The sequence below is a fragment of the Westerdykella ornata genome, assembly GCF_010094085.1.
Source record: "Westerdykella ornata strain CBS 379.55 unplaced genomic scaffold EI97scaffold_13, whole genome shotgun sequence".
Classification (NCBI taxonomy): Eukaryota; Fungi; Ascomycota; class Dothideomycetes; order Pleosporales; family Sporormiaceae; genus Westerdykella; species Westerdykella ornata.
In genome coordinates this window covers 401,620-424,643 of record NW_022986863.1, presented here as the reverse complement: position 1 = coordinate 424,643, position 23,024 = coordinate 401,620, and the positions used below count along the sequence as shown (strand labels likewise).

The window sequence follows — 23,024 nt, the reverse complement described above, 5'->3', positions numbered from 1 at the left end:
ACCTACAGCTTTTATATAGGAAGAGCACGGCCGTCTAACCTTACGCCCTACCTGTGTCAGTACACCCTTAGGATAACAGAAACAGTGAAACAGACCTAGAGGTTCATTTAGTGTTTCATTAAATGCGAGCTAGCTTTCCTGCGGCTCAGGCCCCTAGTTCACACTCTCGACTGTCTTGCACACATTATCGATGTCTAACATACTTCCGCCAAAGTACGAGATAAACCCTAAACCTAACCCTAACTCGAATATCCATCCTTACTCGTACACCTCGTCCCCTCTTTTCCCCTCGCCCCCTCACTGCTTCTTAGCCTCCCTCGCCGCCTTCCTGAGCGCCCTTCGCCGAATATCCTCATGCATGCCCCTATTCATCTTTACCAGCAACTCGCTCCTCTCACCCACAAACGTCGACAAGAACCAATGCATCAAGCCATGGCTCCAGTAAGGCGTGCTCGTAAACGCAATACCCTGAGCGCCACCGCTGCGGCCAATCTTGCCCAACACAGCACGAACGAACTGCTTCGGATTTGGCACCAGTAGCGAGGATTTCCTGATCTTGGACATGGCGGTTGTGATGAGGTGGGATTGGATGCACTGGACGCGCACACCGTGGGGTTCCAGTTCTGAGCCCAGAGCCGTAGACCATTGCTGAAGGAAGGCTTTGGAGCCGGAGTAGGTCGCCAGGAGAGGGGTGGGGAAAGCACCGCCGAAGGAGGCCATGGTGAGGATGAGGCCGCGCTTGCGGGAGATCATGCCGGGGGTGACGATTTGGGTGACGCGGAGGGTGGCCATGCAGTTGATCATGATGATATCTCGCATTTCGTCCTCGGGGGTTTCGACGAACGGTACGGGGATGGAGTGGCTCAGTCCGACATTGTTGACCAGAATGCTGATATCAAGTCCCTTGATGAGATCCCTCAGTCGAGCATAGTCCGAGTCCTTGTTCTGGGCAAAGTCCATAGCGAGTGTCTTCGTGGAGATTTTGGGGCCATACTTGGACGAGATGTCGGATGCGAGAGTGGTGAGTTTGGATTCGGTGCGGGAGACGAGGATGAGGTTGTAACCTTTTGCTGCGAGGGCGAGGGCGAATTCCTTGCCGATGCCGTCTGAGGCGCCGGTGATGAGGGCCCAGGACCCTCGGGGACCGAAGTTGGTGAGCTGGAGGCTTTGTAAATACTCTGTTACATCAGGGAAAGCCGGACAAGATAGACTTACAGACTGACCTGGAAGTATGAACAGACTGACGAGTACCCTCGCCAGGCTTAGCAACGGCTTCGTAACCGAAACAATGCCAGCGAAAATGAGAAGGGTGGCTGCGAAGCGCAAAACCGGGGAGCTGGCCTCTATGTGAACTCCAAAGGAGTCTGTGACGTTTCTAATAAGGTACTCCATTCTGTCACTTGGTCGGGGAACAGCAGAGCTCAAAGAATTCCGAAGTTGGAAGAGAAAGATGATGTTGGGGAAGTCGGAGCGCCGATGCCTAGGTACGCTCGTGATTGGCTGCCGCATATCCAGTCGGAAAATCTTGTCGCCGACGGCCAGCCCACATTCTCGCTTACAGATTTGTTGCGACTACTCAACCGCGACCTGACCCTAAGCAACGACAACCACATCCCGTCCGCAAACATGGCCACCGAACTGACGTGCGTATCGCGACCGAATATGTCCATTTCCGATCACTAACGGCTTCCGCAGAGTCCAGTCGGAGCGCGCTTATCAGAAGCAGGTACTACACAACCTCCCGCAACGATTGCAAACCGGATCTCTTCACGATGCTGATTCTCGGATTTCTAGCCGCACATTTTCCTGAACCACAAGGTCGGTGGTCCGCGCAAGAGCACCCGGAACCGGAGATGGTATAAAGATGTTGGTCTGGGCTTCCGCACGCCCAAGACTGCCATTGAGGGCTCCTACATCGACAAGAAGTGCCCCTTCACCGGCCTCGTGTCCATCCGTGGCCGTATCCTCACCGGCACTGTCGTCTCCACCAAGATGCACCGTACGTCTATTTTCCATTACAAGTGGAGAGGAGGAATATCGGATCTGGCTCGGTGAAGGAGATACGGCTTGGCAGATATTGACAGGCTGCAGGTACCCTGATCATCCGCCGCGAGTACCTCCACTTCGTCCCAAAATATGCCCGTTATGAGAAGCGCCACAAGAACCTCGCCGCACACGTCTCCCCCGCCTTCCGTGTCGAGCCCGGTGACCAGGTCGTCGTCGGCCAGTGCCGCCCCCTCTCCAAGACCGTCCGCTTCAACGTCCTCCGCGTGCTTCCCCGAACCGGCAAGGCTGTGAAGCAGTTCACCAAGTTCTAAGCGTGGAGTTTTGTTTTGGTGAAATGCTTTTACGCGAGGAGATGGAGCAGAAGGGGTGGCTGAGAATCGGGATCGGAAAGGTCACTCTGCATATGGGTTCAGGAAATCGGAGTCCTACGGGCCGTGTATGTTTCCGCAGTCTATGATCAAATGAAAGCCCTTGGTCGGCGAAAAGGTGCCGCTGAGGCAGGTCAAAAAGTCAGGTGGGGCACTTTTTGCAGTGACGGGCCGCGTGCATTGTGCATTGCGCGTAACGAATGGACGTTGTCGAATGTGCAAATCATTTGGTCTTGGTGATGCTGGAGTTAATGTCTGGTGATTCAGTGGTCGCTTGGAATTGCCAGTGCCTGCGCAGAAATGGGAAGTGGCTCACAGGGCATTCTTCCGCCAGATTGATATAAGCAGAAGCTTGCGAGCGTGCAAGAATGCCTCCTAATGACGCCTCTCTAGGAGCTGGCCATGTTCTCGCGTGCAAGGATAAGGTTTGAAGGATATAACTCCATTCGCACAAAGCTCGTTCCGTCCATTGCAAACCATTACATTCGAGCGCTATATGCGATAGAAGTTCTACCGTGAGCATTTATCTTCCTCTTACAGACGAGCACCATAGTACATATCCCTCCTCTTCCTCAGACCCTCCCTTCTCCTCCCTACATCAGTCCCCGCTCCCTCCTCACAGATCCCCTCCTTCCTCCTACGCCCCATGATACACCCCCCACTGCACCCACATCCACACCAAACTCACCGAACTGATCACCACGGGCCCCATCAACCCAGGCCCCCACCTCGCCGTCCCAAACACCCACCACTCGCTGAAAAAGTGCGCCCAGGCAACCGCATACGTCCAGAATGCCAACTCGTAGACCTGCGGATTCGTAATGTGGTATGCAGCGTAGAGGCGAATGATGGAGGCGAGCAAGGTCCATGTGCCGAAGGTGCGGGCGGAGAGGGGGTTGACTGGGGAGGAAGAGGAGGAGGGGGTTCTACTGCTGGGGCTGGAGGTGCCCGAGTAGACGCGGCGGGTGGGGCCGAGGGAAGTGTAGGCTTGGATGCTGTTGCCGATGGAGACTATGGAGAGCTGGGGAGGGGGAGAAGGTTAGTGTGGGTGGGCAAGGGAGAGAGGGAGGAATGACGCACCAGGAGGAACCATTTAGGGAGGAGGCCCGGGGTTTGGGGGAGGTACGAGGTTAGGGATGCCATTGTGCGAGATTTGACGTCTATGCGGGTCCTTTTCCGGTACTTGGGCTGTGTTGAGGATTCGCTGTAGCGTGGTGGAGGGAAGAGTTGGGAGTGGGGATGCAGATGTTTATCATCTGACGTTGTTGAGGTGGTCGGTGCAGACGGGACGGTGCAGGGCTGACGTTCCGAAATAGGAAATAAATATTCAATAACCACCAAGTCAACATGAGGAACAGTAATTGCAAGGCAAAGAGCCTAAAAATACACAAGAGTGCATGTGGAGCTCAGGCACTTATAGGAGATTTAGGACTTGCGGGATCAGGTTAACGGGGTTATGGGTCATATTCATGGGCATTCGCCAGTAACCCGAACCGCCCTCTTTCTAGAAGAGCGAATGCATGCAATGTACACTGTACAGAGAAAGTTATAAAAGGTATAAACCACCTAACCACATCTGCCCGGTCTCATCCGCTCGAAACGATCGGAATTCGAGGAGGACTAGTTGCTCGAGGAGACCTAGTTGCTTGATGCGTACTCTAGCCTCTTCCTGTAAAGCTCACCGCCGCATGCGCGAAGCCGCTCTGCGGCCTGCTCGGGCGTAATGTCGCGCTGCGGTTCGCCCAGCATCTCGTAGCCCACCTGGAACTTCCGGACGGTCGCGCTGCGCAGCAGCGGTGGGTAGAAATGAATGTGGAAGTGGCTACACTCCACTTCTTCGTCTGTGCCTTCGAGTGGAGCTTGGTGGATCCCCATGCCTGTTGCTGTTAGCATCCACCTATATTAAAGTATTCCAAGATGCAACTCACTATAGGGAAACTGCGTCTCGAAGAGGTTGTCGTAACGCCTTGTGATTTCTGCTACCACCTCTGCCAGTTCCGCGCGCTCCGTTGAGTCCAGATCCACCAGAGACCGTTTGTGCTGCCTACTTATGATCATGACCTCGAACGGCCACACTGCCCAGTACGGCACGCCTGCCCAGAACGACTTGTTCTCGAAGACGGTCCTTTCCTTCTCTTCCGACTCGTGCTTTGCGTAGTCGACGAGCAAATGTGCCCCCCCGTACTCCTCCTTGTACTTCCGTAATTGCCGAAGTTCAAGGGTCGGCTCTTCGGGGAGGGAGGTGGTCGTCCATATCTGGCCATGAGGATGGGGATTGGAGCAGCCCATGGTCCTGCCCTTGTTCTCGAATATCTGCATATACCGGTATTGCGCATTCGGCTTCTGGATATCGTCCTGGCCCAGAGGAGGTAATGCCAATGATGCAGCCTTCTGTGCGAAGGGCGACTTTGGGCTGAGGTGCATGATGTACAACTTGGTCCAGGTCTCTATTATCGGCACGATTTGCGTTGGGCTCATGTCGGCCAGCGTGAGATGATGGGATGGCGAGAAGCATATGACATAGCATTTGCCAGTGACGGCCTCGGCGCGGAGCAGTCGGCTTCCCAGACCCCCATCTTTGCGCTCCGGGTGGTACTCCTCCTGGTCCTCCTTGACGGCGCTGTAATCGTTGACAAAGACAAAGGTCCGCTCATACTTGGGGTTCTGTTGGCCATTTGCGCGAGTATTGCCAGGGCATAGATAGCACTGTCACGTGTCTGTCAGTAGTTTTCCGTTTCCTGGCACGAGATACCTACTTCCGGGTCGTATTCTGGGAGGGTGGTTTTCGACGGAGTTTCCTGGAGGCCTCTGTACCATAGTCAACCACATATCCTCCAACAGCCACTTGATTGCACATACTGCCACGGCCGCTTGTTGCGGTGGGGAGAAACCAGCACCCAGCTCCCGCGCAGGGGATTGTACCGGCGATGTGAAATGTCGTTCAGAATGGGCTCGGCCATGGATGGGATGGTTTGGCAAGACGGGAACGCGCGCACTGTTAGCCTGGACGCCGGGGGATCAGGTCAGTGTAGGACACAGCGGGAAGCGCAGAATATAAGAAGGCCATTTATTATTGGGACATGCACACGGTGAATGACGCCGATCCACGGTACTTTGGTCGAAAGAGTATGCCTTCCGCTTGCCGGGCGTCGGAGAAAACTGTCGCCGACGGCATGGCTCACAACTGGCTGTGGGGGAATGGTCAACAGTGAGAGCTGGCTTCTTTTGGATCCCTGCACATCGCGCCGCCCAACAATCAATCCGCGCAGCAGAAGTGGAGCGCCTGTGATTAAATAGTTTGGATTCGCCCTTCAGATTGACATGGCGGCAATGATGCCCAGCTCAGTCACATCGGGCGGCGCATACGACAACGACGCCGTCGAGCGCGACCTCATCGACCCCGACGACGGTACGTATGCGGGCTGGAGCTCCCAAACAGCTATGCGGCATCTAACATGTATGCATGGCAGCTACACTAGAAGACTTCGATGACCCTCTCCAGTCGACATCGGACCGCGCGCCGCTCACAGGCAACATCTCGTCACGATCGGGCGGTGGGAACACGCAATCCTACCTGACGTCGACCATCGGAGGAGAGGACCGGCGTGCACCCACCAACACCATTGACGAGACGGTATGGCAGACGCTATCACGGGACCTGCTCGCCATCTGGGAGAAGATGAAGCAGGTGCTCTACCCCAAGTACCTGCTGGGTGGCATGATGCAGCGCGGCGGAGGCATAGGAGCAGCTGAGCGTGGAGAGGCAGATGGCTTCGGCGGCGGGCTCAGGAGCCTCGCAGGCCGGTGGCCCGACGCAGACGTTATCCTCCAAGGAGGCATGAGCGAGGGACTGCGCGACTGGGACCTCTGGGGCCCGTTAATCTTCTGCCTGCTCCTGAGTCTCTTCCTCTCCCGAGGCGCCAAGGATTCCCAGAAAGACCTTGTGTTCTCCGGCATCTTCGCCATGGTGTGGATAGGGGAAGCGGTCGTGACGCTGCAGATCAAGTTGCTTGGTGGTAACATGTGAGTCGGGGGAATCTCATTAGCAAGGCGGCGGCTCACTGACCCATACAGTGCCTTCTTCCAATCCGTCTCCATCATCGGTTATACCCTTTTCCCTCTTGTCATTGCTTCTCTGTTGAGCGCCGTCCGACTCCCGCTGATCCCTCGAATACCCGTATACATTGTGCTCGTGGCATGGTCTTTGGCCGCAGGTATCAGCATCATGGGCGGCTCAGGCGTTGTGCGGAACCGCGTCGGAATCGCCGTGTATCCGCTATTGGTCTTCTATATTGCGCTGGGCTGCATTTGCTTCATCAGCTAGACCAGTGCTGTTGTTCTGGGGGTACCATGATTCGGCGTTTGGGAGATGTCACTACACAGGCGTTCGGTATCAATATTGGGTTATCGCTTTGGCATGTTTCTTCTATTATCATGATACTCCAGCCTGGTTTTAGAGGACTTGGGCACCAGGCCACCCGCCTCATTAATGCAAGGTCTTTCAGCGCCTGCGCCTAGTTATGTACACAGTAGGCATACAGTTCCAAGAATTATATCAGACTTGAATACAAGTCTGGCTATGCACCTCCAACCACGCCTCGCGTTTTGTAGGAATTGTTAAAACGGACGACGCTGATTCGCTGGAGGGCCCCGCATTTCCGAGAAATGCAGCTCGAATGACGAGCCCAGGAGAGGTCCCGCTCCGACCGACAACACACTCGACCTCGACCACCCACCTGGGCACCACCTGCACGCCCTCCTCCGCCATTCACCTCCCACCCACGCTCTGCCCCTTGTGCTCCACGTCTGCCGGCGCGTTTGCAGCCCAATCTCCGAATCCAACTGTTCGCGCAGTCATTCCGACTGCCACTCAGGCCTTGGCCGTTGCCGCCAACGGGCCTGGTCTGCGCCGCCGCTCCAGCTTTCCGCCCACTTCATCTCATTGACCGCATTCGCGAATAATACGTCTACGCGCTTTTTCTCCTGTCTTCCGTCCTCTGGCAATTGCGAGATCGATCCTTCCACCGTCTTCTCAGACTTCCTTTGTCTTCGAACACCGCACTCTGCGCGAATCTCGGTGTAACTCAGCCCAGCAGAGCGCCCTTCCCCTGAACGAACACCCCTCCCTACATAGTTACCATCCAACCTCATCGCATATCAGCTTAAGCTTTCGACATCGCGATGGCGGGCTCATTGGAGCGACCGGTATCGCCTAAACCTGCTCCCGCACAGGCTGCGACGGGCTTCAATATCCCCGCTTCGCCAACTGGCAGCGCCCGGAGCAGCGACAGCGAGGGCAAGCCCGTCAGGAAGAAGCTCAAGGAGACAAGGATAGACGCTCAAGGTTCCGCTGAGCGGCCTCCGTCGTCGGATCGGCCTATGCACGATGTTACCAACGGAACCGGAACCGCTACTGCGGGGGATAATATCTCGTCCGAGTCCGAGAGCGGAAGAGGCAGGCTTCGGCGTAAGCGCAGTCGTGAGGATTTCGAAGAGGATGACAAAGATAAACCGGTGGAGAAGAAAAAGGAGCGTCATGTACGGAAGAAGTCTCGCGACGTCACAAGCCCGGCTCCCGCTATTCTCGAGGGTGCTGAGATGTCTGCGAAAAGCGCTGTCGACCCGATCAAGGAGCACGATGCCGACGAAACAATGGCCGCTGAGTCGAAGACATTACAGAACTCATCCCCTGAAGCCCGTGCGACTCCTGAAGCGGGTGCATCTGATAAGGATGCGACGCGAACCAGTCCGAAGAATAAGCGTACTCACGATCAGACGAAGACTGAGGAGAATGATTCCGAGCTGGGCAATGCCGAAAAGGGTGCAAGGGCAGCTGATACGGCCCCTGAGGAGCCCAGCGCTAAACGTCCTCGTGAGAAAAGTGAGGTTCAGACCGCTGAAGTGGCAGATGAGGGCAAAACCAAGGTAAGTGAGGCATCCATGGCACTATTAATTGACATGCTCATACATATAGATACCGCCCGGAAGTGGCTTTGCCAACGTATCGGCAGCCTCTCCTTTCGCCTCCCTATCTCCCAAGAAGCCGTCCGCCGGCGAAAAGGCTCCACAAGACCTCCCTCAAACCAGCGACGAGAAGTTCAAATCATCCGGGTTCAGAAGCTTCGCAGCATCTTCCGCTTCTCCATTTGGTGCCATCGCAGCCTCTGCGAAGTCTCCATTCGGTGCTGCGGCTGGTGGAAGCAAGTTGACCAGTTTTGCATCTCCATCGGCTACGAGTGTTCCTGCAGCAAGCGGTTTTGGGTCACTTGCTGGTAGCGCGACCAAGTCCGGCTTTGGTGGTGCCACCAGCGGTGCAACAGCAGGCTCCGTATTTGGTGGTGCTCTGGGCCAAAGCGGATTCTCTGGACTTGGAGCCTCCAAGGGTGGACTATCTTCGTTCGCAAGCCCAGGTGCTGGGACCATTGTAGGTCTCAGCAAGAAGCCCAACAGACCGTTTGGCGCTGCGGCAGATGATGACGAGGAGGGATCTGGTGACGAAGACGAAGGCAGCAGCGATGGTGAAGCGTCGGACAAAGAAGAAGCGGAGAAGTCGAAGCAGGGCGAGCAAGAGAAGCGCAGTTTTGTGGCCCACGAAGGCAAGTCTGCACCTTTGCACAGCTGAACAACCGCTAACTGCGAGCAGCACTCGAGACCGGAGAGGAAGGAGAGGACACAATATGGTCCGCACGTGCCAAACTCTACATTTTTCGTGGTAAAGATGGATGGCAAGAAAGGGGTGCAGGCGTCGTCAAGCTCAATGTCGCCCAAGAGGGACCTCGGAACCCTAGATTCATCCTCCGCGCCGATGGCACCCATCGCCTCCTCCTCAATGCAAGAGTTCGCGCAGATCTCAAGTTCGGGACTACGGAGGGTACACAGCCTGAGGACGGGAAGCTTTTCTTTGCTGCCCCTACCACGGATGGGCAAGTGCTTACGCATTTGCTGAAGGTATGTTGATCGGCTGGACTGGGCCATATGAACGTGTATGCATGAGACTGACTGGACGCAGATGAAACCTGAGAACGCGAAAGCTCTCTGGAAAGAAGTCCTGGGTGTCAAGGCAGATCTCTAGATCGAACGCCGACGAATTCCTGCATCAGTTAGTCCGCTAAAGAGTCTGCTTCCTGCTGGTCTATCCCCTTCTGTCGATATTGGCTCTAGGACGCTTCTTGGAACCACATCCTCGCGTCACCGATGGGTTGCTACCAGGATACTTCAGAAGTGGGTCCTCTGAAGGGCTCACAAACTCACAACTTGGATCCCGAGTATTGGCCGCAGATATTTATCGTGTGAGACCTTGAATAGAGTCCCGCTCTTGACGCATTGGTGGTGGGCGTGGTTGTGATGCATTGGTATAGATGGGCTCCTTGTGGATGGCGCATGGATAACCGAACGGAGTTGGATGTTCATGTAAGGAGGTTTATTGAGCGGTCAGAAGCAGCTAGGTAGCGTGCTTGGACTTTGTGTAGCATGGTGTGCAAGTGATAAATCCATTTCTCTTCCTGTTCACTCGATGCGTCTCCTGCTCAGATCAATCGCGAGCGGCAAAGCAGCCGTGGAGTGCTACCGTGCCACAGTGTCACTGACATGGCCAAGTGATGCGCTTCTCGACAAGGATATAATGAACCTTGTTTCGCTTCAGGCTGTTACTTCTTCCCTAAAGTCTCCAAGACATTTTCTAGATCGATATCTAAGATGCCAATGTGGGCATGCGACTCCGACGGTTGCTCGAAACCCGCAGTCCGTAACGCTGGTGACTGCATTTTATGTAACCGTCACCTTTGCTCCTTACACCTGCAGAGTCCATATCATCAATGTCCCTCATGGGAGGTCTGGTTCTAGGTCTCAGTTCAATACCGCCCATATGCTAAATCTCCAGCAGGACGCCGATCACTACGATCCCGCCGCCGGGGAAGCCGAGAGAAAAGAGATAGAAAGGCTGCTTCAAAAAATCAACAAGGAAGCTCTGGCCGCGCGTGCGAGCGAGCTGCGAGATGGGATGCCTTGCACCATCCCTGCACTCCAGTACGATGGATCCAAACGGAGCTCTATCATGGGTGGTATGAACTACCACATCGACATCGTTTTCGAAGATGGTGTTGTTTGGCTGGCACGCATCCGCCGTTTCGATGCTGCCTCTCCTCCACCCGCTTTGCGGGATCACATTTTCCAGAGCGAAGTCGCCACGATGAAGTTCCTCGAGGAAGTCGCAATACCGACTCCGAGGGTGTTTGATTTTGCCCTGGAAAGCGAGGAGAATCCCGTTGGCGTTGGGTATATGCTGATTGAGAAAATGCCGGGAACGTCCCTACGGTGGTCACTTGCTTCGCCGGATCAGCGGAGGAAGGTTGTGGAACAACTTGCGGATATGCTGATCGAGCTGCGAAAACATCCGTTTGACAAGATGGGGTCCCTTGAACTTAGTGCTTCTGGTCCTCTTCACATTGGGGCTTTTGCACGCGAGTCGCTTACGGATTTCGACCGTAGTCGCATCTCGGCCTTAGGCCCGTATTCCTCGCTCGAGGAATATCATACTGCTTCCATCAGACTCATCCTAGATTTGATCCTACGAGAGGAAATGTACTCCCAAAACCCCATCGACGCATACCTCATCCACCGCTTCCTCCTCGACCTCATCCCCTCTGTCCTCCCTCCTCCTTCCTTCCGGCAAAACACCAAAGATCATCACTTCTTCCTCAAACACGCCGACGACAAAGGCGACCATATCCTCGTCGACGACGACTACAACATCACCGCGCTCATCGATTGGGAGTGGGCTTACACCGCCCCCGAACCGCTCGCGTTCAACTCGCCCGTCGGACTCCTCCCCGTAGCAGAGTTCTACAACGGCGTCAACGCATTGGGTGAGGAGGAGGAGTGGCTGGCGCAGATGTTCGAATTGAGGGGGCACTTGGGTCTAGCGCGGGCGGTGAGAGGGGGTCGCGTGCAGCACTTCTTTGCGTTTTGTTGTGGGTATGATCTTTCGGATTGGAAGGGGTTTCTTGGGTTATTTAGGGGTTTGAGGGATGCGGTTGGTGTGGATCCCGGGTTGGGATGGGAGGAGTGGAAAGGGGTGGCTTTGGAGCGGTATCGGGGGGATGAGGGGTTGAGGGTTTTACTGGGGAGGGTATGAGGTGTTGGGGGTGTTATGTATAAGGATTGCTATAAAGGTTATGTTGGTCTTATTCTAAGTATGGTTGTGGGTTTTAGACGGAGATGTGGTGTCGATAGGAAACAATTTATACCTGTCTGTTTGATAGCACCCATTGGAAGCATTGCTGTACAAGAGGAAAAACAGGACTTCGCAAAGCTAAATTGCTAAGGACGTAATAGTACTCAAGAATCAGGGACGTAACCTTGTCCTTCTTGCGGCATGTTAAAGAAGCTAACAAAAGATGCAATACCAAGCTAAATCCGCTTGCTCTAAGTTCTTCTAACACCTGTGAGGGCACACCTGACAGCTACTAGGTGAACAAATTTCCTAGGAAGCAAGCCAATGAATGGCATAACAGAGTTTGAACCTAGTAATTTTGTTGAAATATAGAATCTATAACCACATAAACAAGGCCGTTTCCCGGGTGCGCGAACGGGAGCCATGTCTGACGGTTGGTTGTTCGGCATTCTTGGGACTTGGAGCTTCAGAAATTAGCTTTCGCGAGTACGACCAGTATATGGCAGTGAGCTGTCGGCAGTTATGTTCAGGAGTGCAGTTGTGAGTGGGAACGAAGAAAGTACTGGATGTGGAGTGACAAAGGCAGGGTGTGGGGCGCGAAACCTGCTATGTATCAAAAGTAAACTGGACTATCAGTGTTTTGCCCTTCGGTCGTAGCCGTAGACCGGAACTACGCATACGCGTGGTACTAGTATGAGCACTAACCCATTGTCTCGATTGAGGCGTACTATGATCTTGATTCCCAATACAGGTCGGTCTCAGGGTATTGGACATCTAGAGCCGAGATGCGAATAGAATGGCACTGAATCGCGGCTGAGGTCACTGTGCGGCTCACACAATGCGAACTATTGGATAGGCTTCCTCACGTCGAACCAATATGATGGTCAAGCTTTAGCCTCATGACGTGGATTGTACTCGACGTGTGTGAGATCATACAACTCTGCCGTCTTCTAGCGTCTGGACGTCGGCTTCCACCCGGCTCACATAAGCCCCCGGCGTTTTGTCCTTGATCAAGTTGATCGTCCGCTCCATTGCAAGGCCGTATCTCGTCTCACACCGAAGGATGTTCTCCGCTGTACTCGTAGTATCTTGAGGAACAAGTTCTGCATCTCCATTCGCAATGAAACCCTCCTTGAGAGTGACCTTCCCAGCCTCCTGAAACGACATCCTCTTGTACATCGCTACCAGTGCCGTCTTCTTGGGGTTCATGAACAGACGTAGTCTTACAGTAGATATCGCCGTACCAGGCACGCCTACGGAATAATTTCGAGCAAATTCATTGCACGCGTTCACGAGACCGGTCCCAATACCCCGTCCCCGATGTGCTCCAGCAGTGTAAAGATTGCAGATGTGCCACCTCGTTTCGAGTTCCGGTGTCTCGACGACAGCTTGTCCGGATTCGGGAAGGAAATATTCGCCGTACGGAACGGGACCTCTGATTGTAACAAAACCAACCCACTCGCCAGATAGCAGCTTCTCCTCATCGTCGACAGAGTTGTTGTCGCCATCTGGCGTAGCTACGCAGATGAAGATTGTCGAGGGTGGCGCGAGTCGTTTCGTCCACACGTTGAGAGATACATGAACTTCATCTACATGTTGTACCGCGAAACCGGTAGGCTCAGCTAGGAGCGCAGCCAATTTCGCATCCTTATATCTCTTGACCAGTTCTGGGGTGTGAGGTGAATCGGTCGGGATTCGATGAATGGAGTATCTGAACGGAGCGGAACACGTTGGCGGAGACATATTTCAGTGACGCAAGGGATACAAGCTCTAGGTAAAATGACAGTTGGTCCTGGAGGCACTTCTGAGCGTTCTTTGCCTTTTGATATCGATGTACTTTTTCCAAACTTACTGTGGTATATCTGTATATCTAGTAATATTCTCGCTTGACCGTAACTGGTTAGCCTAAGAGAAGCTTAACATGTTTATTTATGCCTCGTTTCATCCTCTTCCGCGTATTGTGGATTAACATGAGCATTCTTGAATGGTGGGCTTCGGCAATTACCATCCTCTTCGTCATCTCTTCATCATTGGCACAACGCCACTCAATTCACCGATGTAAGTGTCCGGGGGACGTGTTTCCTGCCCTCTTAGGTTGAGTGAATTGGAACAATAGCGTATGAAGCCGAGGATACACCTAGGTACCAATTCCGGGAATTGCAGTGATAAAGTCATTGCCTACAGTAAGAGAAGACATTGAGCGTGCAGCATGGGAGTGGGTTCAGGCAAGAGAATCCTGTCTCACGGTGGCACTTACCCTACCAACACAGGCCAATCCAACTCCCTCACCTCCTAATCAACGACTGCACCTTCTTCGTACTTCATGTCCGTCTCGTTATACCACTGCTTGCTTTCTCACCATGCTAACCGGCTCCATGCACACCTCTTCCCCGCGTTTCATTCCATCATCCTTAAGCAAGACAGCTGACACCGTGGCTCCCATCATTCTCATCACCTCACCTTCTCACGTCTCATCCCATCCGCCGTAGTAACAAGCTCCGTAGCGCGTCCAATATCTATCTGCGGATCTTTGTTACGGACTATGCAACTCCGCCTATGTACGCCTCCTCGGATCAGTGGTGCGACGCCACGCCACCATTATCATTACCACGCATAGTCGTATCCAGCAACACTGAAGCCAAGCTGGACTCCTCCGACTCCTCCAACTCCACCTTCGATCCGTCTCATTCATCGTCCGACCGCCTTACCGGCTCCTCAAGTGCAACCAGCCCTTCCAACGTTTCCTCAAGCTTGGGTGGCCGCGCAGACTTCCACCGCGTATCCACATACCCTTCATTGAGTACGCATCACACGGGCACCAGCCACAGTTCACGATCTGGGACACGGCTCCCCCGACGTCACACACCTGACGTTAGAGGGCCAACGCGACAACCCAGCCCTGCCTTTGACCATCCCCTCTGGAGACGATACGAGAAAAGGCAACAAGCTGCAGACCGACGTCGATACTACACCTATAAAAACAAGTCTGGTCGCAAGCCACCCCAGCGACAGCCAGACGATCAAGGCGCTCAAGGAGATGCACGAGGGGGTTCAGTACGATGGCGTCAGCTTGGAGAGTACGGAATCGCAGAAGCTACAACCCCTGAGAGACAAAGAGTGCGAGGACTCCCTGGAGAGTACGATAGCCTGCGTCCTGGGTGAGTTGTCAACGTCACGCGCTTATTGCATTTATCGTCTAACATCGTTGGATAAACGGTTGGCTGATCAGTCCAGCGAACGCGAGCCCAATCTACGGGCCCTCACGCCATCTCGATATCATCCGCTTCGCACCTTTTTCGGGAAGCAAAAAGGCCGCCGCAATCGTGGAGCATCAACCGGCTGGTAATTCGTACACTCACTGTCGCTCCGCGAGGGAAGACTCTCGACGAGCTGCCATTGAACATCCTCTCGTCAGCACTGAAGATACTATCCAGCGGCTTCTAGTCGCAAAAGGTATTAGTTGGAGAAAATAGCTGCCGTCAAGATCGCAGGTACATTATCCGTCTATGCACAACGATACTAGTGTACCCGATTCGAGTGTACCGGGTATTCCCGTGGGAAGCGTGACTAACAGTCGCGAAGGAAGCATTCAGCTTCCCGAGTGAGTGCATGCAAATCCCAACTCTGACCGCAGAATTCCTAGGACGAGGCTGATGCAGTGACAAAAGCTACGGGGTCGGTTTTTACTACCAGAATGACCTACACGCCCCAGTTGCGACGCTCCCTAGGCGAACCCTCAGCCACAACGATAATGACAGTATGGAACCCGCGTCCACTTCGACATCAAACCTACGGCGAGCGGCCAGGGATTTGATAGCGCAACCTAGCCCCATCCTGGTTCTCCACCTCCACGAGTATACACAACCGCGCATACACGGAAAATTCGTGTCAGAGTCGAGTTGATAGTACGGGTGATTGGCGGACAGAGAGGCAAACGGCAAGAGAAACGAGAGATGGAAGGGTGGTCGAATTCCGTATCATTACTGTGTGACACTTCACTCATTGAAATCCTATCGCTGTCCTTCTCATCATTCCGGAAGGTGGAATCCTCAAAACACATGAAGTGCCTACTCTAAATGACCCGACCAGGTTTTGTAACGCACCGTAAACGCCGGATAAACCCTGTTTAGATACCGTGAATATGCATGACAAAGCTACGGATCGGTTCAAGCAGATACGTGAAGCCGGGACTTTTAGTTCGCTTTCTTCGCAAATTCGACTCGCAGGATAAGGTGGTGCAGACCATCTGGTGAATTATTAGCAGGGTATTAAGAACCACAGCACATGTGCACATACAGCCATCCATTTTCTCGCACGCCTTCGCGGCATCAGATCTGTCCGCAAAGCTGACAAAGGCAAAGCCCTTAGCTCTGTTGGTCTCCCTGTCCTTGGCCAAGAACACCCTAGTGACATGTCCGAATCGACCGAACAGCTCGCGCAACTCTTGCTCTTCGGCAAACTCTGACACGTTGGTAACACGCAGTGTCGCCAGATCGTCTCTCTCGAACTTGCCACCCATCTTCTCCCCCGCGCCACCGCGACCACGCAGGTGAGGCGGCACATAGCTGGAGCCACCTCCACCCAAGGCGCCCGTTTCCGGCACGTCGTCCTTCATATCCGCCGCTGAGTCCACGCCCTCGGGCGCCATGGTATCCTTGAACGGACACTTGGTCGTCCAGTGGTCTCCGGAACAGATACGGCACTTGATCTTCGCATCCTTGAGCGAATTCTTCTTCTTTGCCTCCTCACTCTTATCCTCGGTCGTAGCCTTCCACCCGGCCATGGGCCTGAACAAGATGTTCTCTGCAACGGACGTGGTATCTGTCTGGGGCCCAGCGGGCTTGCCCTTCTCGAGCCCGAACTTGGCCCAGTGTTTGCGCTCCGCGACGCGGGGATTCACGATGGTCTTGATGGTGGTCTTCTTGATGCGGCGGGTGGTTTTCACTTTCTTGCCATCTTCGCGGATGGAGTAGGTGACGATGGTTTCGGTTCCGTCTTTGTTCTTGGTGATGGTTTGTTGGGGGAGTTGGAGCGAGTCTTCGTCTTCTTCTTCGGCCCAGTCGGTGCGGCTTTGTGGGGGTTAGTGAGGGTGGCGGGCAAGGGGGGAGGGGTTCGAAGGAACTTACCCTGCTACTCGAGACATTGTTGCGGTTGTCTTCTGGGGTATGCGAATGTGTAGGATGAGGCTGCGGGGTTCGTGGTGCTGGTCGTTGCTTGGGCGGCGGCGATGTTTCTGAGTTCGAATAGTGTGGGGTCAATTTTGAGAAAGGGAACATGAGATGCGGTACGGTCTTGGCGAAGGCGAGAAGCTAGGCCGCGTTGGGATTAGGCGATGCGGATATCCCCAATTGACGAACCTCATTGTAGTTCAACAAACTCAAGTGGGCATCAGAGACGATGGTGTATTGGATGACCGAGCGTATACACAGTATTAGAACCTATGTTGTTTCATAATAGGTGCTGATTTGCTCATCTCTCAATGCAGGATTGTCAACTCAACGACACCGGACACTTCGCCGCACCTGCCGATGCGACTTGAACTTTCCAAGTAGTAGACCTCCCTCACAATTCCTAGTTTCCCTCGATTCTGCAGTAATCGTTGCGGTAGGTTTGGGTCTGAGCTGTATGGTACCTTCTCATTATTCATCTCTGCTTCTTTCAGTCCTCCCAGTCCTTTCCAAATAGCATGACCGTCATGTAGTTGTGTCCCATCGCTTCTGGTGTGATGTCTCTTACGAGGTTTATCCCGAGCCAAGAGACGGTTGCGATAGTTGCGGTCTTCTGATATGGTGCTCCGTATCTTATACTTTACCAATTGCGTTCTACACTTCGGACGAAGTCAGCGGGGGTGGTCTGGACTGCCCTAAGCAACAACTCCGGATACCAATCGTGGAGCAAGTAGGTTTCCATCAAATCAGAAATCTAGAATTCTGCTTTGATCTTCGAATACATACCTAGGTAATACACCTCGACTCGACTGCAGATAGGGTTTGGGTAGCTCTTGCAATAGAAGGCAATGGTCATCACACCCAGGTAAGACCGTGATGGCATACGGGTAAATAACAATACGAGTAAGGACTTTTGCTTTGTATTTCAATCCGCTGTCCTGGGATGATGCCTATGTCGTGAGTGTAGTTTAGATATCTACCCAATCAGGCTAGCGTAGCCTGCCTCCACCTCCGAATCGCTCAGGCTTCCGACAGGGGTTCGATCAAGAGCACAGCCTTATTTTGGGGATGCGCCCCAGATAATCTCAACAGTAATCAGCTGGACGTTGGAGCCTTTGCTTGCCAATATTCACCCTGCAGAGTCACGACAATATGTTCATCGGTCGATAAAACCCGAACAAGAAGCTATTCCGAACGTCACTTGAGCATCACCACCTCCGCCATGTCCTCCGCACCCCCCCATCCCGACCCAAACGAGCAGGCGAATGGAGAGCACAACGTCGAGCTTGCAGAGATGGGTGACAAGAAGCCTCCTCTGCCGATAGAAGAGGATATCATGCAACTGGCGCGACTAGGGGAAATAAGGGCCATACAGAAGCTATTTGACAGTGGGAAGTACGACGCAACGTACTCGGACGAACAGGGCATAACGCCGCTACATGTGTGTACATGTACCCGCCCCCAAGACGTAGACAGTCACTCACACTTCTGTTTGACTTTAGTGGGCCGCAATAAACAACCATTATGCTCTATGCCATTTCCTCATTCAAAGCGGTGCGAATGTCAACGCAAAAGGCGGCGACGCTGTCGCTACACCAGTGCTCTGGGCAGCTAAGCGCTGTAATTACTACATTGTCAATCTCCTTCTCGAGCACGGCGCCGACCCTCTCCTTACCGACGATCAAGGCTTTAATCTCCTTCACTCGGCAACCCTCGATGGGAACGTCTTCCAACTCGTCCTGCTCCTACACCAGGATATACCGGTTGATATACCGGATGCACAGGCACATACGGCATTGATGTGGGCAGCATACAAAGGATATCCAGCGTGCGTAGATCTCTTTCTACGCTGGGGCGCAGATGTGAATGCGACAGACGAGAACGGATTCACAGCCTTGCATTGGGCGCTTGTAAAAGGCTCGCAGGGATGCATACAGAAGCTGATCGAGTACGGGGCGGACCGATTTGCAAAACAAGTTGACGGCAAGACTCCCGCGATCACCGCAGAAGAGATGAACACCACCCAGCAGTGGCATCGTGCGCTGGCGCAAGCAGGGTACAACAAAGATGGGACGGCCAGGGAGTTCCCGATCCCAGGCATCAACGACACGAAGGGGTTCGTCTCGCGGTTTGTGTTCTTCTGGCCGTTTTTGATCATTTTCGTTTGCATTTTCATTCTGTCTCACTTTCCCATCTATGTCGGAATACCCCTGACTCTGGTTGTTGGGTGGGGCATGCAATGGATGGCGCAGTATTTCCTTCGGTGGGCTCCTTCTAACATGAAGCAAATCCATGATACCGTGAGTATACCACTCAGCAAAGCAGTGCATCTCACTGACCCTTTCGAAGCCTTTCCTTGCAGGCATTTTTGCAGGTACTCTGTTCTGGATCGGAGTTCGCTGGCTAACAACTGTCCTCCCATGTAAGCCCTTCATCCGCTGCGTGGCTCATCAGGCTAACTGAAGAAGGGACAATACAAACGAATTTCTTCCTCAATGTGCTTTTTGGCGCCTTCGCTGGACTCACGACCTATTTCTACATCTTCACCATGGCAGCGGATCCCGGTTATGTGCCCAAGGCACCGAGTCGTAGCGCGTCGAAGGCGGTGATTGATGAACTCATGGAAAGTCGGCAATTTGACGAGAGCCACTTCTGCGTGCAGTGTATGGTGCGGAGACCGCTGAGGAGCAAGCATTGTAAGCGGTGTGAGCGGTGTGTTGCGAAGATAGATCAGTAAGCCTTCTTGAATCGAGGGAGGGGATTATAATTAACAGTCTGCAGCCATTGCCCGTGGGTTAATAACTGCGTCGCCAACAACAATCATCGTCATTTCGTCTTCTATGTTGCATGCATGGAGATTGGCGTTCTCATCTGGGTTCGCTTGGTACTGCAATGTGCGTCCATGTCCTTCCGCCGTATTCGACCCGTGGCCTGTACTAACGGTGCTAGACCTTGATAATGTTCCCTCACCTGAAGGCGTCGAGTGCAACGTGCTAGCGGAAGAGCTCTGCAGGATTCTGCACAAAGATCCGTTCACCATCGTCCTAACGATATGGACGGCTGCTCAACTTACATGGGTTACGATGCTCTTGATAGTGCAACTGCTACAGATTGCGCGGAATCTCACCACGAACGAGAGTATGCGTGGCCACCTCCATAGCCATACCCCGGCTGATGCGCTGAACTCCTTCGTCACTACGGGCGACATCTCACAGGACGATGTCTCAGGTTCAGCGGCTACTGGAGACGGAGCATCTTCGCAACGGCCGAATCAATCGATATGGGATCAGTGGAAGCGATTGCTAGGACTCGATACTTTTGTCGCCACTGCGCTCAGGGGCTCACGGGCGAACCAAGCGCGGAGCCGTGGGAACCCGTTCTCCAGAGGCGTGGTCACCAATTGTAAAGACTTCTTCTGCGACAGTTCGCCGATATTCAAGAAGAAAGAGAGCGGATATGCACAATTGGGAGGAGAAAGGGTAGATTATACACGCATGTATGAGATACCCAAGATGCGGTATCAACGGGGTGGTGGGCGGTACGAAGCCGTAGCAGGAGAAGAGGATGGGGACGTCGTATGATTCTAATAATGATATGTGTATGACTGAGAGCGTCGTCTACGTAGACGCCTTGTAACCCTATAGTTAATGAGCTGGAGATGATAGTTTCCTCTGGTCCAGGTTCTCGACCGGTTTCCACGTGGTCGGCCCCGACAGCCGAGGAACGTCCGGGAAGTGGACGGACCTCAGAAATGACCGCCGACCTTCACCACTACACTTTGCCACAACCACCTATGTGCTTGGGATTCTTTTGGCTCTCATTCTTTTTGTTTTTCGTTCATTTTTAGAGTTTTTGGTATCTCTGCGAGCGGGTTTATGCAAAGACTCTCTCTGTTGCTCGCTCGTCACTCCCGCTCATGACATCATTTGAGTTCCTTGCTGGAGGGCTCCGATCGCTAAGTTTGCGGACCGCGCGACCGACGACGCCGAGGACGTACCGTATATTGCAAGGCACGACTGTGTTGGGTGCGAGGAGGTCAATATGTACCGATTGCTTAAGGGCCTTGCGCGCACAGAGGAGGGGTGGGAGGAGTAGCCGGGCCGCTCATTCGAATGGCTGGCACACGACATTGAGGCCAGGTGGGCTTGGGTTTAGGGGATTGACTCAGGGGGTGCAGTTGATGCAGAAGAGTATGTGAGGATTGAAAGAGATATATTGAGGCGAGCATGCACTAACTGAGGCATAGGACCCGTGTCTAACCATCACGGACCGATGGCAGAGTACGAGGCAAGGGTTAACTCGGGCAGGTTGAGAGATGATCCGCATCAACGAGGTACGCATGCTCACGAAGGTACTCGTTCCGCAAGCCTAATGTGGATACAGACATCATACAAAGTCTTGAAGATTTGCACGAAATGCTATCCACGTACGAACAACCCCCCGTCCAGCATCCCACCATCGAATCCCTCCAACCCCCAAAACGGTCCTTCTTCTCGTTCTTCTCTGCAAAGCCCGAGCGCGCCACCATTCCTCCTATACCCGAATCGCTGCCTCAAGGACTGTACATGTATGGCGATGTTGGCTCGGGAAAGACCATGTTGATGGATCTCTTCTACGAGACGCTTCCGCCGAACATCAAGCGCAAGACGAGGATACACTTCCACGCCTTCATGCAGGGCGTACACAAGGATCTGCACAAGATGAAAATACAACATGGGAATGACATCGACGCGATTCCCTTCGTAGCTGCGAATATCGCGGAGAGGAGCTCCGTGCTCTGCTTCGACGAATTCCAGTGCACGGATGTAGCAGACGCTATGATTCTCAGGAGGTATGATTTCCAAAGAACGGTCGCCGAGGAATGAATGCTGATCAAGCGCAGACTAATCGAATCCCTCATGGCCCACGGAACCGTAATCGTCACAACCAGTAACCGCCACCCTGACGACCTTTACAAGAACGGCATCCAGCGCGAGTCCTTCATCCCCTGCATTAACCTCCTGAAATCGCGCCTGGAAGTCATAAATCTCGACTCGCAAACCGACTACCGTAAGATCCCTCGCCCGCCCTCGGGTGTCTACCATCATCCTCTCGACGCGGCAGCGACACATCATGCGGAACGTTGGTTCCGCTTCCTAGGGGATCCAGAGAACGACCCGCCACACAGAGCGGTGCATCAGGTGTGGGGACGCGATATCGTGGTGCAGAGGGCGAGTGGGAAGTGTGCATGGTTTACGTTCAACGAGATCATTGGCAGCGCGAGGGGTGCCGCTGATTACCTGGAGCTCATGAGGCATTACGAGGCCTTCATCGTGACGGACGTGCCTGGGATGAGTCACAAGACGAGGGATTTGGCGAGACGCTTCATCACGTTCATTGATGCGATCTACGAGAGCCGGGTGAGTGCAGAGAAGGGAACTAGGAGAAGACGACAATTGTTAACAATCTATCCGCATAGGCCAAACTCGTCATGACCACCGCCGTGCCCATAACCTCCCTCTTCATGTCCGAGGCCGAACTCAGCGAAGCCATGTCTGCCTCGCAGGCTAAAGGCGACACGCCCAAACCCGCGGCTACGGGTAACCCAGACGACCATGAGGACGTCAGCGACGCCATGCGCGCCATGATGGACGATTTGGGGATGAACATGTCGATGCTGAAGAATTCGAATTTGTTCACCGGGGACGAGGAGCGGTTTGCATTTGCGAGGGCGTTGTCGAGGCTGAGCGAGATGGAGAGTCAGGAGTGGGTGGAGAGGGGGTTGGGGATGGAGAAGAAGGGGGGTAAGGCGGAGATGGAGGGGTGGAAGAAGGTGAGGAGTCGGTGGAGGGAGGATAGTGCGTAGTATGTATGTGTGGGGAGGGGTTGGTATTCCTAGAGTTCCTTTTGGCGTGCATTATTTAGCGGCTCTTTGAGTCGGAAGATCATCTAGAGGGCTGTTTTGCGTGCATGATATCCCGCTATTCCCGGTTGGATAGAGTAACAGTTGGAGACGACTATGGAACTATTTATCGAATCATTGATTTGGATAATGGAACATGTACGATGTGATACAGTGAGGTATTTCCATAAGACTGCCCCTAGTTTTAGGGCCAGATACTGTACCACAGATGTAGATACCACACAGTTCCTCCAGCTTATTGCGAGAACGAACTAAGGTCATGCTCTAGGACTAGGTCGGCATACGGCTCAACATCAATGTACTCGTCCGAGGGCTACAACGGCACATACATCTCTAGCATTTTTCCTTCTCATCCACGTTACCTCTATATATGTACCATTCCCATCCGCACAAGCACTGACACCTTC

General features: G+C 53.6%; 13 protein-coding genes across 13 annotated transcripts; 8 read left to right on the top strand and 5 right to left on the bottom strand.

Moving 5' to 3' along the window:
- Positions 1–101: 101 nt before the first annotated feature.
- On the bottom strand, positions 102–1,448 carry EI97DRAFT_434107 (NAD(P)-binding protein). The gene is made up of 2 exons (XM_033798536.1): positions 1,216–1,448; positions 102–1,158 (listed from the first exon to the last, which is right to left on the bottom strand). Exons 1-2 carry the CDS (start codon positions 1,390–1,392, stop codon positions 298–300), a joined length of 1,038 nt encoding a protein of 345 aa, XP_033653228.1. The 5' UTR covers positions 1,393–1,448; the 3' UTR covers positions 102–297.
- A 127-nt stretch (positions 1,449–1,575) lies between these two features.
- On the top strand, positions 1,576–2,634 carry EI97DRAFT_434105 (uncharacterized protein). Its single transcript, XM_033798535.1, has 4 exons — positions 1,576–1,643; positions 1,696–1,726; positions 1,795–1,999; positions 2,092–2,634. The coding sequence occupies exons 1-4, from the start codon at positions 1,627–1,629 to the stop codon at positions 2,316–2,318; spliced, it is 480 nt and encodes a 159-aa protein (XP_033653227.1). The 5' UTR covers positions 1,576–1,626; the 3' UTR covers positions 2,319–2,634.
- Positions 2,635–2,834: 200 nt separating this feature from the next.
- EI97DRAFT_434104 (Erg28 protein) lies at positions 2,835–3,646 on the bottom strand. Its single transcript, XM_033798534.1, has 2 exons — positions 3,456–3,646; positions 2,835–3,396 (listed from the first exon to the last, which is right to left on the bottom strand). Exons 1-2 carry the CDS (start codon positions 3,516–3,518, stop codon positions 3,013–3,015), a joined length of 447 nt encoding a protein of 148 aa, XP_033653226.1. The 5' UTR covers positions 3,519–3,646; the 3' UTR covers positions 2,835–3,012.
- A 64-nt stretch (positions 3,647–3,710) lies between these two features.
- On the bottom strand, positions 3,711–5,470 carry EI97DRAFT_467840 (galactose-1-phosphate uridylyltransferase). Its single transcript, XM_033801623.1, has 4 exons — positions 5,235–5,470; positions 5,132–5,183; positions 4,304–5,081; positions 3,711–4,252 (listed from the first exon to the last, which is right to left on the bottom strand). The coding sequence occupies exons 1-4, from the start codon at positions 5,333–5,335 to the stop codon at positions 4,014–4,016; spliced, it is 1,170 nt and encodes a 389-aa protein (XP_033653225.1). The 5' UTR covers positions 5,336–5,470; the 3' UTR covers positions 3,711–4,013.
- An 84-nt stretch (positions 5,471–5,554) lies between these two features.
- EI97DRAFT_501854 (Yip1-domain-containing protein) lies at positions 5,555–6,936 on the top strand. The gene is made up of 3 exons (XM_033802723.1): positions 5,555–5,784; positions 5,846–6,398; positions 6,450–6,936. Exons 1-3 carry the CDS (start codon positions 5,697–5,699, stop codon positions 6,697–6,699), a joined length of 891 nt encoding a protein of 296 aa, XP_033653224.1. The 5' UTR covers positions 5,555–5,696; the 3' UTR covers positions 6,700–6,936.
- Positions 6,937–7,079: 143 nt separating this feature from the next.
- On the top strand, positions 7,080–9,885 carry EI97DRAFT_494599 (uncharacterized protein). Its single transcript, XM_033802398.1, has 4 exons — positions 7,080–8,300; positions 8,350–8,971; positions 9,019–9,323; positions 9,385–9,885. The coding sequence occupies exons 1-4, from the start codon at positions 7,557–7,559 to the stop codon at positions 9,445–9,447; spliced, it is 1,734 nt and encodes a 577-aa protein (XP_033653223.1). The 5' UTR covers positions 7,080–7,556; the 3' UTR covers positions 9,448–9,885.
- Positions 9,886–10,070: 185 nt separating this feature from the next.
- Positions 10,071–11,508, top strand: EI97DRAFT_420100 (uncharacterized protein; the record flags this gene model as incomplete). The annotated part of the gene is made up of 2 exons (XM_033797019.1): positions 10,071–10,205; positions 10,258–11,508. The coding sequence occupies 2 exons, from the start codon at positions 10,071–10,073 to the stop codon at positions 11,506–11,508; spliced, it is 1,386 nt and encodes a 461-aa protein (XP_033653222.1).
- A 935-nt stretch (positions 11,509–12,443) lies between these two features.
- EI97DRAFT_434100 (uncharacterized protein) lies at positions 12,444–13,378 on the bottom strand. Its single transcript, XM_033798533.1, has one exon. It carries the CDS (start codon positions 13,288–13,290, stop codon positions 12,478–12,480), a length of 813 nt encoding a protein of 270 aa, XP_033653221.1. The 5' UTR covers positions 13,291–13,378; the 3' UTR covers positions 12,444–12,477.
- A 1,188-nt stretch (positions 13,379–14,566) lies between these two features.
- EI97DRAFT_378822 (uncharacterized protein) lies at positions 14,567–15,020 on the top strand (the record flags this gene model as incomplete). Its single annotated transcript, XM_033795685.1, has 2 exons — positions 14,567–14,705; positions 14,782–15,020. Coding segments are annotated over 2 exons (378 nt in total), but the record flags the coding sequence as incomplete, so codon positions are not given.
- A 720-nt stretch (positions 15,021–15,740) lies between these two features.
- On the bottom strand, positions 15,741–16,690 carry EI97DRAFT_450876 (eIF-3 RNA-binding subunit; the record flags this gene model as incomplete). The annotated part of the gene is made up of 3 exons (XM_033800310.1): positions 15,741–15,793; positions 15,844–16,616; positions 16,674–16,690. 3 exons carry the CDS (start codon positions 16,688–16,690, stop codon positions 15,741–15,743), a joined length of 843 nt encoding a protein of 280 aa, XP_033653219.1.
- A 1,103-nt stretch (positions 16,691–17,793) lies between these two features.
- On the top strand, positions 17,794–18,239 carry EI97DRAFT_420090 (uncharacterized protein; the record flags this gene model as incomplete). The annotated part of the gene is made up of 1 exon (XM_033797018.1): positions 17,794–18,239. A coding segment is annotated over exon 1 (300 nt), but the record flags the coding sequence as incomplete, so codon positions are not given.
- A 1,192-nt stretch (positions 18,240–19,431) lies between these two features.
- On the top strand, positions 19,432–20,641 carry EI97DRAFT_69429 (uncharacterized protein). Its single transcript, XM_033803007.1, has one exon. It carries the CDS (start codon positions 19,556–19,558, stop codon positions 20,294–20,296), a length of 741 nt encoding a protein of 246 aa, XP_033653217.1. The 5' UTR covers positions 19,432–19,555; the 3' UTR covers positions 20,297–20,641.
- EI97DRAFT_69272 (mitochondrial ATPase) lies at positions 20,617–22,737 on the top strand. The gene is made up of 5 exons (XM_033803005.1): positions 20,617–20,909; positions 20,962–21,048; positions 21,099–21,546; positions 21,598–22,114; positions 22,174–22,737. Exons 2-5 carry the CDS (start codon positions 20,988–20,990, stop codon positions 22,558–22,560), a joined length of 1,413 nt encoding a protein of 470 aa, XP_033653216.1. The 5' UTR covers positions 20,617–20,909; positions 20,962–20,987; the 3' UTR covers positions 22,561–22,737.
- Positions 22,738–23,024: the final 287 nt, after the last annotated feature.

Coding starts and splice junctions, on each gene's coding strand:
- EI97DRAFT_434107 (XM_033798536.1), bottom strand. CDS start 1,392: ATGGAGTACCTTATTAGAAACGTCACAGACTCCTTTGGAGTTCACATA. Junction 1,159..1,215: donor TCATACTTCCAGGTCAGTCT/GTAAGTCTATCT, acceptor CAAAGCCTCCAG/CTCACCAACTTCGGTCCCCG.
- EI97DRAFT_434105 (XM_033798535.1), top strand. Junction 1,727..1,794: donor AGCGCGCTTATCAGAAGCAG/GTACTACACAAC, acceptor TCGGATTTCTAG/CCGCACATTTTCCTGAACCA. Junction 2,000..2,091: donor CGTCTCCACCAAGATGCACC/GTACGTCTATTT, acceptor GACAGGCTGCAG/GTACCCTGATCATCCGCCGC.
- EI97DRAFT_434104 (XM_033798534.1), bottom strand. CDS start 3,518: ATGGCATCCCTAACCTCGTACCTCCCCCAAACCCCGGGCCTCCTCCCT. Junction 3,397..3,455: donor TCCCTAAATGGTTCCTCCTG/GTGCGTCATTCC, acceptor CCCCCTCCCCAG/CTCTCCATAGTCTCCATCGG.
- EI97DRAFT_467840 (XM_033801623.1), bottom strand. CDS start 5,335: ATGGCCGAGCCCATTCTGAACGACATTTCACATCGCCGGTACAATCCC. Junction 5,082..5,131: donor TCCCAGAATACGACCCGGAA/GTAGGTATCTCG, acceptor GACACGTGACAG/TGCTATCTATGCCCTGGCAA. Junction 4,253..4,303: donor CGAGACGCAGTTTCCCTATA/GTGAGTTGCATC, acceptor TAACAGCAACAG/GCATGGGGATCCACCAAGCT.
- EI97DRAFT_501854 (XM_033802723.1), top strand. CDS start 5,697: ATGGCGGCAATGATGCCCAGCTCAGTCACATCGGGCGGCGCATACGAC. Junction 5,785..5,845: donor CCTCATCGACCCCGACGACG/GTACGTATGCGG, acceptor TATGCATGGCAG/CTACACTAGAAGACTTCGAT. Junction 6,399..6,449: donor AAGTTGCTTGGTGGTAACAT/GTGAGTCGGGGG, acceptor TGACCCATACAG/TGCCTTCTTCCAATCCGTCT.
- EI97DRAFT_494599 (XM_033802398.1), top strand. CDS start 7,557: ATGGCGGGCTCATTGGAGCGACCGGTATCGCCTAAACCTGCTCCCGCA. Junction 8,301..8,349: donor CAGATGAGGGCAAAACCAAG/GTAAGTGAGGCA, acceptor TCATACATATAG/ATACCGCCCGGAAGTGGCTT. Junction 9,324..9,384: donor TGCTTACGCATTTGCTGAAG/GTATGTTGATCG, acceptor GACTGGACGCAG/ATGAAACCTGAGAACGCGAA.
- EI97DRAFT_434100 (XM_033798533.1), bottom strand. CDS start 13,290: ATGTCTCCGCCAACGTGTTCCGCTCCGTTCAGATACTCCATTCATCGA.
- EI97DRAFT_69429 (XM_033803007.1), top strand. CDS start 19,556: ATGTTGCATGCATGGAGATTGGCGTTCTCATCTGGGTTCGCTTGGTAC.
- EI97DRAFT_69272 (XM_033803005.1), top strand. CDS start 20,988: ATGGCAGAGTACGAGGCAAGGGTTAACTCGGGCAGGTTGAGAGATGAT. Junction 21,547..21,597: donor GACGCTATGATTCTCAGGAG/GTATGATTTCCA, acceptor GATCAAGCGCAG/ACTAATCGAATCCCTCATGG. Junction 22,115..22,173: donor ATGCGATCTACGAGAGCCGG/GTGAGTGCAGAG, acceptor CTATCCGCATAG/GCCAAACTCGTCATGACCAC.